A 14,048-nucleotide genomic window follows, 5' to 3' on the forward strand; every position below is an offset into this window, starting at 1 on the left:
TGTTGTTTCCGCTCCAGCTATCTCCTACTCAAGGTCTTGCAAGACGAGCTTTCTAAAATACCAGAGAGACAACCAGCAACAGAACAAATCATCCCTTTTGGGTTTATTTCTGACTTCATTCCATTTTTTTTTTCTACATAATGGTTGTTGGAATCTCTTTCTCATATACACCCAAGACATTTAGACGACTTTTCATCTATCTTGAACAGAACTGAAAGCAAGTTTTTAAATTGGCCTGAACTTTGAGGTACACAAATAAAGAAGCAGACAGTTGTAGAAAAGAAAGAATATATTTCATCAAATCTGCCAAATAAAGTCTTAATGCATTTACTAAAATAAATGTAAATGATGTATGTATTGATCTTGTCCAGTTTTTGATAATGTAGGAAAAACTCCTTGGGACCCACTCAAAACCAAAGCACTGTAACAAGCAATCTTAACCCTTATTAGCAGTATAACTGGTGTATCATGGTGAAACAGCAAAAGGAACAACATATTAATTGAGCCCATTTAAAATTACTGGAAAGATTTCAACTATAGTCTAAGAATTAAATGATTTAAAATGCCTTGAACCATGCATTACTTAATTTTTTTGCCATTTAGGGGCAGCCGTAAACATAACATTGACATATTATCACCTTAGAAAGTTATTATGTAAACAGTTGCACATCCCTGCAGACAGAGTGCAACATGATCAATTATTATATAGTGGCACACAAGTCAAATGAGATCTGGCTCTTTAGCTACTAAATGCTTCACTATGATCACCAGCTAGTCACTGACAGATAGAAAGTTCTTTCTGTTCTTACTGAAAATGACACTGATGAGAGATGTGAGAATGAACCAATACTAAAGCCTGTAGGCCGTCAAAACAAAAACAATGAGCTGATAGATGCTAAAATGTTGCACAGAACCAAGGGAAACTGCAGTGTTGGGTGATAATTGTTGAGTAATAACTATGCGCAACCCTATTGATATTACACTCGTCATTTGAGCTGCTATGACTGGAAGAAATATTGGTTAGTGTAGATTTAAACTAATATTTGGGTTGTTTTTTTTTTCAGATTTTTAAGGACATGTAACTACCCTGCTTGATGTTTATATCTGTCTTCTGTGTGTTTATGATCATCTCTCAGTCACAACGTGTCACTCATCTGCTGTGATACTGTGAGATCACTTTAGTAGTCGAAGGGGATCCCCATGTTATTTTTAAGAGTCTATTTGTCCTTGTGTAAAATCGTGTTTAGTACCACTGACCGCATCTGTTCAGAACACAGGCAGGTGCAGCTTGCGTGTCTATCCGAGCATGTGTGTATGTGTGTGTGCGCCCCTTTGGAATTTAGTACACAGGATAAAATGTGTGTCTGTGGAGCAGTTATTTTAATCTAAAGGACACAGGCCGCTGGTCTGTATGGACTATTAATTTCAAAGCAACGGGCACATGTTCAGACACTACTTTCTGTCTAATATCTCAAATTCACATGCAACACACACACACACACACACAGATGCACACACGCACGCAGTGGGAGTGGTACAATGGATGATGTTGTCCAAGTGTGTGGAGGGGGGCCTATGTATTAGTTACTATAAATGAATGACGACCCAATTACTGTCCCACTTCCCCACTAGGAACAGACGGTAAGGTTAGACACCCACTGGCCCCCCTCTGAGATCTGAAACCAGCAACAGACACACACACGCTCACACACAAATACTTGGTATAAACTCCATGTAACATACTGTAGGAGATGAAATAAAAGCAGCCACCATCATTTTTTTTCCTGACCAGCAATGCAAACACAAAAACATACATCCACCCACTCAGAAATAAATGGTGTTTCTCAAACAACACAACGAGCAAGGTCAAAACTTCTGCACAGCAGTGTCTGTGCAGGTTTGATTGAAAATTACATCCAACCTCAAATTCTTTCTAACAAATCTTTACCAAATTAAATGTAAAGTCGGGCTCTAAATCTACTACTGGCCCCTTAAAGAAGTAAGAACTGGCAAAAAGACCACTGGAAAAATTAAAAAAAAAAAAAAGAAGAAAAAGTAGTCCTCAAAAGTGTGGAAAAACTTCCTTGATCACCTGGCCAGGCCCATGCAGGGGTCCGTCAGCGTTGTGGAGGAGTTGAAATATTCTCTGGCAGCAGCCAACACTAATTCCACGCTGTTGTCATAGGCCACCTTCAGAGCACAACCTTTACCCCGGAATGACAAGCTGACAGGGACATCCTGGCTGACCTGGACACATTAATTCAAAATCAAGACATCAATGAGACTGCAGCATTAGAATTCATTAGGGGGTGGTTTAATATTTGGAGACCCCAATGGGGAGTATAAGCAGTAACTCTGAAGTTGAAGTTGCGAATCATATTTAATGTACCTTGGAGCAGTGCATGAGCTGCCCTGCCAGGCGTACGTTCTCCACACGGCTGGAGCACAGCAGGGACTCAACAAAGACCTGGAGCAGAGAGGGAGTAGAGGACATATTATGCAGGAAGAGATAGGGTTTAACTGAACAAAAGTTTTAACATTATTTGATGCAGGTGCAGTGTAGATAGTTACTTTAATTCATTTACACTTTTCATTTACAGGTTCAGGAGGTGCAAAACGTGCATATGGACACATTTTGCACCTTAAATTGCAGGTAAACTTTTTAACTCAACACATTTTAATTAAATTCAGTGTAGAATGTGGGATTTGCAGTTCTGCTGGGGTTGCGATACCTGGTGACACGTCTTCGGTTTCAAACAGGTGTAGACGTTCTGCTGCATATCAAGCAGATCCTGCAGGAGTCCTCTCCACACAGTCTCACTCACTGGAGGGTTTCTAAACACACACAAACGTGTAAATATACTGTATGTTCATGGGATCTTGAAGGACATTTTGTGCTGTACGCAAGTGTTAGTTTGCATTTCCGTACTTGCGGCCAGTGTGGCGGCACAGTTTGACCATTAGTTGGTGGGCTTCCTCTTCGCTGTTCTGGCTGTTCTTCACATACGAGATAGGTTTCTGTAGACCGTGTTTCTCCAGCACTTCCACCACACTGTTAAGCATGAGCACATACAGACACGTACATTTTTGAGTCACGTTAATCAACACATTCTTTCAGGCGAACGGCGCAGACAGGGATGGTTGGCAGCAGTATGAATCGGAAAAAATGCCAAAAGAGAAGAAACATGGGAAAGAAAAAAACCTGAAAAATCTAAGGGTGAGTAAGAAGGAGAAAGACAGAGGATGTGTGCGCTCTAAGCTGTTCATTATTTTGGCAGCGGAAAGTCATTTGCAAGCCACAGTGCAGATGGAGAAAGTGTAGAGTAAGACTGAAGAGCAACAAGATAAAATGCACGCCAACGAGACAGCACCTGTTTTTTAAGTGTGTGTTTGCGTGCGCCTAGGAGTGTGTGAACACTGGCAGTTATATATGACCAAGGGAGAAGAAGTGTGCATGTGTGCGCTGGTGTGGGATTAGCATGGCGCCCCCAGTCTCAACAGGGTCGTGCTGCTACAGATGTTCGCTCTCTGCCACAACTCATTATCATAGTAAACAGGTGCATGTGTGCGTATGTGTGGCGCGAGTGTGAGCAAAAGACAGAGACAGACAACGAGCCCTGATATTTACAACTGAGTGTGAATGTGTGTGTGGGAGTGTCTGCATGTTCCCTGTGCACATATTAATGTGCCAGCAAGTGGTAGTGGCAGCAGCTGAAAACAGCTTTTATTCTGGAGGCGCTCGGAGTGCAGACACTTTGCATTTACTGCCTGATTCATCTGGGTATGAGTGTGTGTATGTGTGAGTCACGATGCTTCATATACATGAACACACTTTCCAAGCTCCCTGGGGTGTGTTTGTGCAGGGCTGTGTGAGCCTGTGTGTAAATATCTGTGCATATTTGTCTGTAAAGGCCAACACTAAGCTCTAACAGAGGCTTTCCTGTTGCTGCTTCCTCCTCCTCATCATCTACATTCCCATTCCCTTCAGGTCGCCCACCCTTCATCCTTATCCTCCTTCCTTCCTCCCTCCTCATCACTCCTCTGTATTCAGAAGTTCACCCTGAGGAGAGGGGTGGAGGAGAGGGGTGGAGGAGAGGGAGGGAGAGAGAGAGAGAATGACAGAGGCAGAAGCAAGAGCGAAAAACACGTAGGTGATTTTAACCTGTAACAGAGAAAATGCTGGAGGCTGTTTGAATACCATGGGATAGATAGTAGTCCTTTGATATTGTGTGTGTGTGTGTGTGTGTTGACTGCACATCCATGTCTCTTCTCCTTCTCTGTGTTTTCCATCAGGCCCATAATGGGGCAGGGAAGTAATAAGCGCTGCTACAAAGTGAACATTTCCCAAGCAATGCAGCGTTAATCACCAAACTGAAGGGCTGCTCTCTTCAGCACTTTAAATGCCCTGAAAATGTGTACGACAGAAACGTATGGATGTAAAGCCAGACTGAAAAACCTTGTTTTGTTCAACCAACAGTCCAGAACCCAAAGACATTCAATTAAAACTGTGAGAGAAAAGGAAAAAGCAGCAAAGCCTCATATATGAGCAACTGAAACTAGCTTCTGTTTGGAAATTCCACTCTTATCTGCTCCTCACTGCACTGGGTGGACAGGAGAAGACTCAAAAGAGGAAGAGAAAGGGGGAACAACAGGTGAAAGATGGTCTGAGAGTGTTCATGTACCTGAGATGCTTCTCAAGTTTGTCCACCTGATCATGGAGTGATGCTGTGATGTCCGTCTCTGGCCTGTAGGATGGCATACACACACAAAAGCATTGGTCACTTTGTGTTCATGTGATTAAAAAAATTAAATAATTAAGAAGACTGAGCAGAAAGTTCTTCTGCATAAGGAAGTATGTGCACATCGAGCAAGTGCACACCTTTGTGTGTATTTATGCTTGTACAATATACACAGTGAACTATATGTGTGTGTGTGTGGCCTACCACTGTGAGGCTGTACTCATTCCCCACTAAAAATAAAACCCCATGATGCTTTGCCTCGAGGCAAAGGATCCTGGGTCAGACTGGCCAGTCCCCCCACTAGAGTACTGACCCTGATAAAACAACCTTCTGTGTGTGAATGTGCATCATTGAGTGAGTGCGTGTTTGTCTGTGTCTATGAACACGCCACTTTTTTTTTTTTTAAACACACGCAATCTTGACCTCTCAATCCATTTCTCTGCATCATTCTCTTCTTCCTCTCTGTCTCTGCTGCTCCTGCTCGTCCTTTTTTTAACATGTTTTTCTCTCTCACTCTCTCTCAGCATCTAATCCTCTGCCCATTTCTGTATTCTCCCACTCTCCCAGGGTGAACGCATGTTACATTCTTCTGAGCAGATTTAGACCTAATTAAGCTGTCTCACAAAAAAAAATAAATCTGAAAATTGGGTTGAAAATACTAAGTCATGGTTTCTCCTCTAGTTTGCAAATCTGTAATATTCTAGGCTGCGGTGGCAATTTTGGAGCTTAGTAAGTCAGAGAAATCACTCCTGGGAGAAATGTGAAGTTGAAGGCATTGCATACAGTACAGCCTTGCAGCATTGCTAATCCAAACACTGCAGAAAGGAAGCCTCGCTGGCAATGTGAAATACTTAGTATGAAATGCAGTACAGTACTGATTTAGACAAGAAACGTGTAACTATTATATGCAGTCATGTATTTTTAATACCCTGTTTTGAGTAGTTAATGAGCTCAACTGCTGAACTTCAGTATTAAATGACAATTAACAGAAGATATCTTAATAGCACTGTTTCAGTCTTTGTGCCAGTTTTGGTGCAGAGACCAGTTAAACTGAGACTTGAGAAATATAACAGGATCTATTTGATACTGCAGTTAACACTGCCACATCTGAGTCTATAAATGTGTTCAGTGAGATAAACTGCATTTCTTTTCTTGAACTGAACCAGAACACTGAAAACATTTTACTGCATATCCACCTTTCCCTTCCACATTTGTCACCTAGAAGCTCTTTATCTTTCTGAACACGTGCGGGAATGTGAAGCAGAACAGGACTGGTGTTGTACATGGGCTCTAACTCAGATGTCTTAAGTTCCTATCATGCAGCACTGCACCTACCTGTCTGCAGTTTTAGAAGGAACTTTTTTATATGAAGTGGCTCTGATATAAACTCCTAAGAACAAACTTAGGAGTATGTCTCAGAGGGACATTTTGTTTCATAAAGGTGTGACCCTGTTGAATTAATTAAAATGTAATTTTTCTATTCTATCTGCATAGGTAGATACAAAAAACAGGCTATCCTCAAAAGTAAGAGTAGCAGTAAACATTTGTAGCACCCCAAATTACTTACTGAAACTGGCATTAGCTAGCAAACTAACAAGGTGCCCAACATTTCATAAGCTGCTATTTGCTGACTGTTTAGTAACAGATCTTATAAAACTCAATAAGTAAGTGACAACATATATTTATGTTTAGTTTGCATTTACACAAGCTTAATAGAGTTTAGTTTGCATTAAGCTCAACACAGCAATTACACCATTAACAGTATAGCAAAGGAAAACAAAGAAAACAAAATGGCTAAAAAATCTGTTAACTTAGATGAAAGTAAAAAGATGAGCATAGGAGTGGAACAAATCTTCAAATCACAGTCTACATTATACAAGAGCAACAAAATGGCTTTGGAGCTGATTAGCTTTGAACTAGCATAGCAAGGCTTAAAACGGCACCTTTGGTTGCCTGCATTAGACTTGTTCAGTTTAGCACAACAATACACCTTGGCTGAGACTGGTCATGTTCACAAGCAGTACCATATAATCCTGTTTCTGTGCTCTTATCCCCTGCTGTGAGTGTACCATGGAAATACATATTATCACAGCAGAGCACACCACAGTGCAGATAAAGCGAGCTATGTGAGCCAGTTGAAAAGGGCAAAAGATGATTTGTTGAAAAATGTGGTTGCTTCATTGCAGCCAAAAAAGCCGAGCACTCGCTCCGCGCAGTAGTAATTCAATTTTCCAATTAAAGTGCACAGAGGAAGAATAACCAATCTAAGAATGCATCATTTTAATTCATTTAAGCTACACTGACACTCTACAGGTCCATTTTATCAACAGTTTTGTCTTTTGTGCTCTTGCTTTTTTACTCGTTGTCTTTTATTATCACTTATTATCACTCATTCTCCTTCAATTGCATTGCATACCCACACAACCTCATGGGAGACTTTAAGGACAGGCCCTCTTGCCTTATGAAATAAAATATGTTACAGAGGAGGCAGGAGAGAGGGGGCAGAAGCAGCAGTAGCAGGAGGTAGGAAATAATGTATAGACTGAAGCCTAGGCTAATGGATGGCTCCTTGGAGTCAGAGTTGGGCAATGAAAGAAAGAGAGGAGGGAGGGAGACAGAAACAAGAGGTGATAGTTAGGTTTATTGATAGGTCCTAGGAGAGAGGTGGAAGGAAAGGGAGAGAGGTGGGAGGGGTGGGTTCCAGTGTATTCTTATGTATGAGGCAGTGGTGGACTGCCTCATGGCTTTAATAATTCGACGACATTTGGCCATTTGATTTTATGTGCGCGTGTGAAAATGCATGACTTCATGTGAGTTTGTGTTCGTGTGTCTAACCCGTAGCCCCTCTGCGGCAGACACTCCAGGATGTCATAACAGAGGCTGAGCTGGTCATCTCTCTCACAGCTGTAAATGCACTCCAGAGCGACCACCATCAGCTGATCTGGGTCCCCGATGATCTTCTGCTGACACTGGAGAAGAGGAGAGGTCAGTATGTGTGTATCAAGGCATGACTAACGCGGTAGTCATTTTGTACAAACACACTGAGGTACTTGAGTTATTTTCTTCCCTGTGTTTGTGTGCGTGCTGCATGTTTTCCTAATAGCCAGGAGACCTGTCCTTGGCTGTGCCCTTATGGCGTCATAAATATAACATTTACAGCGCAGGGCTACAACACTGACCCTGACATGGCACAAAAAGCTGGACACAAAGTGTGTGTGTGTGTGTGCTTTCATTTTGCAGTCCCTCCATTTATGGCTACCCAAGTGTGACGGCCTCTGCACTTGAGTTTGTGTGTGTGTGTGTGTGTGTGTTCGGAAACTTACGTCAGGTTTGGAGTGCTGGAAGATGATGAGGGGCAGGGTGAGGTCTCGCTGGGCCAGGCTGACCAGGTACTCTCTGAGCAGAGACTTGGCAGCACCCTCTTTCTGTCCCTCACAGCGATGCAGGAACGGCACCATCCACTGGAAGGCATCTTTCACGTAACGCTCGGTGCTGGACTGGTGATAGAGACACATTTACTAGAAGACATGGTTCATATAGCATGCTAAAATGCATAAAAACAGGTGCCCTACACACCCATTCACCACTTCAACCTTATGCTTAAAGGCAAAAGTCATACTTTCAGCATAGCTGCTCTTATCATGGACACTATTTCCCATCTTGTTCCAAAATGACTGACTATTTCTAACCAAAAATCCACAAAGTAATGGTTTTACCATTTTCAGCAGTCACTGCCTGCCATGTAGTGAAATACACTGGCACAAAGATGAAAATGAAACTCTTCTCGTCTATAGTCACAGCTACTTTGGTCACTATTTTATTTCCGCAGTTCTTGGTTTTTTGTGAATCATTAATTTTGTAAATTGTCTTGCAATATATACATATATTAACTTAAACTTAAACATGCCCAGTACAGAAAAAGATAGTCAGCCCAAAAAGACAGTGAGCACATAGCATGTGCTTGAAAGTTGTAGAAAAATAATGGGAACATTTTTGTGTTCATATATAAATATGTAGATTTATCTACTTTCTTTTACTATTGTTTTAGAACATTGCTAAGTTTTAAAATGTGAGCAAATGAAAATGTGCCTTGCAATTAAACTTGAACTTGAACTATAATAGCTACAGTATGCAATTTGTGCAGATGCATGACAAGTTCATACGGGGCTTTGCGACAGCGACTGCTCTGACTCAGGGTGTACAGATAAGACAGCATCCAGAGGAAAAAATGAGATTCAAAAAATATTCAGATGCTAAATGCAAACTTGCACACCCACACACAAACATTTTACTTTCCTGTACTGTGTCTCTGATAAAGGAAGACATCAGACACAGGCAAAGAGGGAGATTTAATCGAGGCAAGTTTGGTAAACATTCACAGACACACACACTCACGCAGCGCCCAAAGGGAGTACCAGTCAAACAGCATGTGTTAGTGCAGTCAACAACATTAGCTGGCTGCCTGCCTGTATGGAAGATCCTACTGGCAGTGGTCCTCACAGGCTAAAGCTGGCAGTTATTAGCTACAATTTAGAGGACAGCTCATATTATGTACTCCAAGGGGACTTGTAACTGTACTACCTGCTACAGACTGGCTTTCATAGCTCTCTCGCTGCCTTTGGATGGAAAGTTTATGTTGTCAAATGTCAGGGATTTCAGGCATGAAAAGAAACTGATTTACTGCAATTCAATACATTTTCGAACTGTGCAGTTTTCCCTGTTTTCTTTGTTGCCTATTCAATTTACAACTGACATACATTATGTTTTGTCAAGCAATAACCAAGGATTAATGTAACCACGCTATGGAGCCTAAAAATAATTTAACAGGGAAATGACAGGGAAGCATTTCACTTATTTGAACTAGACAAGAAATGCACATTTAACTTAACAGAGACACTAAAGAGACACTAACACTAAACAGAGACTACACAACATTATTTAATTCATCTTCAAAAAGGATTTAGTACACACTGAAAATACTTCTAATAAATAGAAATATCATGTGTTGATATGATATGAGGATAAAACACAGGAAGCGGAGGATGAGGACAAAAAGAAGTGTGAGTGACAAAACCGAGTGCAATCCATGTGTGCAAGAGTGAGTGTTTATTTCAGTAACAGGATGATCTCTTGCACATTTTTAGCTAAGATAATGCTACATTAGCAAATGCCTAGCGAGAACACCACCTTGTAAACAATTTAACCAAACTTCCTTAAGTAATTCTATCATATAAGATTATGAATTGTGTGCAAATGTGCAAAGTGAAAGTGCAAAATATACCACTTACATTTTTCATAAGCAGGCGGAGCTTGTCAATGTCACTTAGCTGCTGTAGATCTTTAAGTGTCAGACTCAATTCACATGATGTCTCATACACAAGTGTTTCCATGGTGACCAAGTCATCACACAAGAGCTCCAGCCCTGGGATCTCCCGCTCCTTCCCTAGGCGCACCAGTGACAGGGCGCAGTCCACCTGACAGACAGAGAGAAATGAGTGTGCAGTACATAAGCAAAATACTGTAGACATCCAACATTTGTGAAACTTCAACTCTACTACGTGGCATTTGTTGATTCTTGATGCTGTGCTTTGTTGTGCTGCTGTGCTGCTGAACTGCTTTGTATCTCTCCACCTTGTTACAATCCAGTTAACTGAGTCAAAGATACCTCTGCAGCAGGCGAATAAAGAGGCTGTTTATAGCAATGCGTCACATCATTGAAAAACTGTTGCTGGGGTCACTGAACTGGGACATGAGTAAAACAACAATATCCTAACCAATCTGAAACTAAATAATACCTGTCAGTCATTACTAATATCCAATCATTAGTCTTTGGACAATAAAACAGGGAAGATTTGGGCTTCCCGCTACTGTGATCGATAAAATTCCATCCAGAAGAGCAACTGATCAATATCCGACCACCTATATGCTGGCTGCACGCCCGGCCAATCGATGCTCAGCCACCTGTGGATGCTGGCCAATCAATAGCAGATGCCGCTGGGCCCTGTAGTGATGATTGCTTTCTCTCTGCCTTTTAGTGAAGGAGAGCCCGCTGGCACAGCGGTTAGCGCAGCATCTTGCTTGTACACGAGCATATGCACGCACGCGCACACACACACACAGGGAGGTTCTGCAACCTTGTCATCTTCAGCTTATCTTAACGCATTTCTTGCTGAATAAATAATCGCATGCCTTCATTTGTAAAATGCACACACACACGCAACGAGAGGGGAAAAAAACCCAAATCACCTTGAGTCGGAGTCTGAGCAATTAGATACAACAAGAGAGGGAAGTCTATTGATCTAACTGTGAGTAAAGATCCTCCCTGTTCTCTCCATCCTTCCCCTCCCCTGCTCTCCAGAGATAGATTCCCCAGCTAACCGCAGACAATTCAGATGTTAAAATCTCTCACTTTTTAATTACGACCTCGTCTCAATGCCCTCCCCTCATCATTCCCGACTCTGTAACACAACTTGTATCCTCTGTCTCCCTCTCAACACGCCACAGCACATTTCACAGAGGCTTCAGTTTAATTCTCCGACTCAATTTGATCCTTCTTTGTCTCTCCTGCCTGTCCTATCTCAGTCGCTTTCTTTCAAACATCATTTCTACATTTTCTCTTCAGCTATGCTCAATTTTTTATCCTCTTCTCTTTTCTTCCCATCTCATAACAGAACTGTGCAACAGTCATCGTGGTTGGCCTCCATTTGAACTCCCAGACTGGCCCTTTGCCTTCTCTTGTGTGCCGGTCTCCCCTCTATGTCAGCTTTCCCGAAGCCACCCTCTCATTTTGTGCCATTTTGTTGCCAACAGTGTTTCAAACGCTTGTTTTTAATATCCTTTATTTGTTTCCTTTCACCCCCTTATAACCTGTGATTTTCTTTCTTTCCCACAGACTGCTCTTTCCATGAGATTGCTTTCTTTTTAAAACACAACATCTGTCCTCCCCTGTTTCTGCTTGTAATACACTCTTAACCTAACTAGGGATGTTGCATTGGCCCAGCATTTATCACTTTCTTTTCTCTCTTTTGGTTGTGCTTCCATTCTCTGCTTTTTCAAACCCATCACTCTCACTCTCACTCTCTCTCTCTCTCTCTCTGAGTCATCTTGTCAATCTTCCCATTCAGTGCCTCGCTTCCTACCGCTCTGTGACTGGTTTAGAATACTCCAGCTTCCTCTGATGTGGCTCCTTTTAATCAAACCCCATTTTCCTCCATTAAAACGCTCTCCCAAGCATAAACATGGCCAGATGAGGGATGGGAGGAGGGCTGCAAATGAGTGAGAACAAATGAGATGAAAAAGTAAAGAGGGCAGGAAGGAGGGGAGTAAAAAAAAAAAAAGCTCAGCAAATGGCAGTAGAGCTGTTCCAATGTCTCTCTCTTTGTCGCCTCTATGTGTGTGTGTGTGAGTGAGAAACAGAAGTGTGTGAAAAAGCATGAGACAGGAGAGTTAGGGACGGTCCCAGGAGGCTCCTGGAGTAACGCGTGAGAGAGCAAAAGGAGATGAGGTCTAATTAAAAAGGAACAAGGGAGCGAATGAAAGAGAGCTGGTGTGATTCCTGGAGATTAACAAAGACTTCCTTTTACACACACACACTCGGTCGCTCAGTGTCTCCTTTTTCTCTTGAGTGGATGATGAAAGGCACGAGTTCCCCAGTTTCAAAATGTCTTCAAAAATGAGCAATGGACCCCCAAATCTCTTCTCCTCTATCCTCCTTACACACCATGAAAAGGATGAAATGGAGAAATGAAGGGGAAAGATATGACTGCACCCTAGTTAGTCCTTTCACAAAGACAAAAGAGAGCGCTGTGACAACCTTGATCCATCACTGTGAAGGAGGTAAAAGAGGGGATGGAGCCGCAGTGTGTGTGGATGGTGTGGGTGGAGAGAGTGGGCAGCTCCAGCGGTTACATCCCATTACTCCACTAAACAAGTCCTATCAAGTCCTATTTTTCAGTTACAGCAACAGAACGCCGATGACAGAAGCTTTGGTTACTCTTCATTAGGGTCCATATGGCAAATATGATAATGACTGTCACAGATAGGATCAAAGTGACCTTGACTGATGGAGGTTGGCAACATCTCTTCTGCAGCCTGAATCCCGGCTCGTCACATTTTTCTGTTCCAATCAAAGAGGAGAGAATGAAGACAAGACACGTGCATCGCCAATTATCTTCCCAATTACCAGATGTCTATTAATTCCTCTCTGTTGTAAGTTTCAATCAAGTACAAGGAAACTGACAAGGAACCTTAGTGGGGTCTGAAAAATGTTTCACCTTAATAGAGAAATTTCTACCCAGTTGGAGCCTGATTTCGACTGTTAGAAAGGCATGAGCACACTAATTGCAAGGTGAAAGTGAGGGCAACAAAAATTCCCATAATTCTGTGCCAAGTGGTAGTTGTTGAAGCCCAAAATGCTTCAGCCAGCTGTCTGAACAGAACTTTCCTTGGTTTCAAGCCACAATTAGATGATTCAAAGATAAAGGCAGACATACAGTATAATCAAAAAGAGCTGGTTCGTACGATGTGTTGTCCAATCATGTTAGAGCGTCATAAAAGTGTTTGCTCAAAGATGCAGTAAAAAAAATGCTGCTGGAATAAAGCGGGTGAGATGCATTAACCACTTAAATGTGGGAATAACACCACACACCTTCTCGCCTGGATGGCATCCATAGTGTTGCACTCAACTGTTAATGCAAAAAGTGACAGAAATAGTTGTGTGATAAATGAAAAGGAGCGGCATGAAGTGGGCTGTAAATGTTGGATTGTCGATTTTGGACACCAGAAAGGTGTGGTGCGAGGAGGTTTAACCGCCCGACGATCACTTCAGCTGGCGCATGCCGGCATCCTGAGGGCGTTCGTACCTGTCTGGAGCAGGAGTCGATGTCCTGGGCTCTGCTCTGGTACCAGTCGGTCAGCAGCTCGATGGAGGGTGTGGCTGCACGGAACTTCAGCAGCTCTGGGACCTCCTCATACAGGAAACTGTCATCATCAAATAGGTTCTGGTCCAGCACAGCTCTGAGGAAGACATGAAGGAATAGTGGTTTTTTTTTTTCACATTCGCTAATTTTTAGAGAAGCAGTTAGTCTTAAATCAACTTATTATTGCTCCGTCTCTGTTTTCATCTGTGCAACCAACGGCTGATATAGCTCATTCCTTTCTACCATAGAGCCCTATTGATGTCCAGACACTATTAAAAACACATTAGTGAGTCACACTGTCGTACCGGATGACATGTTCCTTCATTACAATGAACACAGGCCCTGTAGTTTGCTACGAGTCTAGACCACATACACTGTCCTGCTGCTGTAA

General features: G+C 42.3%; 1 protein-coding gene across 1 annotated transcript in view; it reads right to left on the reverse strand.

The window, feature by feature from the left end:
* The window catches only part of nbas (NBAS subunit of NRZ tethering complex), a 140,302-nt gene that overhangs the window by 91,461 nt on the left and 34,793 nt on the right, over positions 1-14,048 (reverse strand). Inside the window, exons 23-31 of the mRNA XM_018696080.2 lie at positions 13,601-13,754; positions 10,028-10,213; positions 8,063-8,236; positions 7,575-7,708; positions 4,683-4,745; positions 2,930-3,052; positions 2,733-2,835; positions 2,390-2,467; positions 2,093-2,247 (exon numbers count right to left, since the gene is read on the reverse strand). Of these exons, the coding sequence (XP_018551596.1) occupies positions 2,093-2,247; positions 2,390-2,467; positions 2,733-2,835; positions 2,930-3,052; positions 4,683-4,745; positions 7,575-7,708; positions 8,063-8,236; positions 10,028-10,213; positions 13,601-13,754 (1,170 nt within the window). The remainder of the gene's footprint in view (positions 1-2,092; positions 2,248-2,389; positions 2,468-2,732; positions 2,836-2,929; positions 3,053-4,682; positions 4,746-7,574; positions 7,709-8,062; positions 8,237-10,027; positions 10,214-13,600; positions 13,755-14,048) is intronic.

The sequence above is a fragment of the Lates calcarifer genome, linkage group LG7_1 (assembly GCF_001640805.2).
Source record: "Lates calcarifer isolate ASB-BC8 linkage group LG7_1, TLL_Latcal_v3, whole genome shotgun sequence".
Lineage (NCBI taxonomy): Eukaryota > Metazoa > Chordata > Actinopteri > Centropomidae > Lates > Lates calcarifer.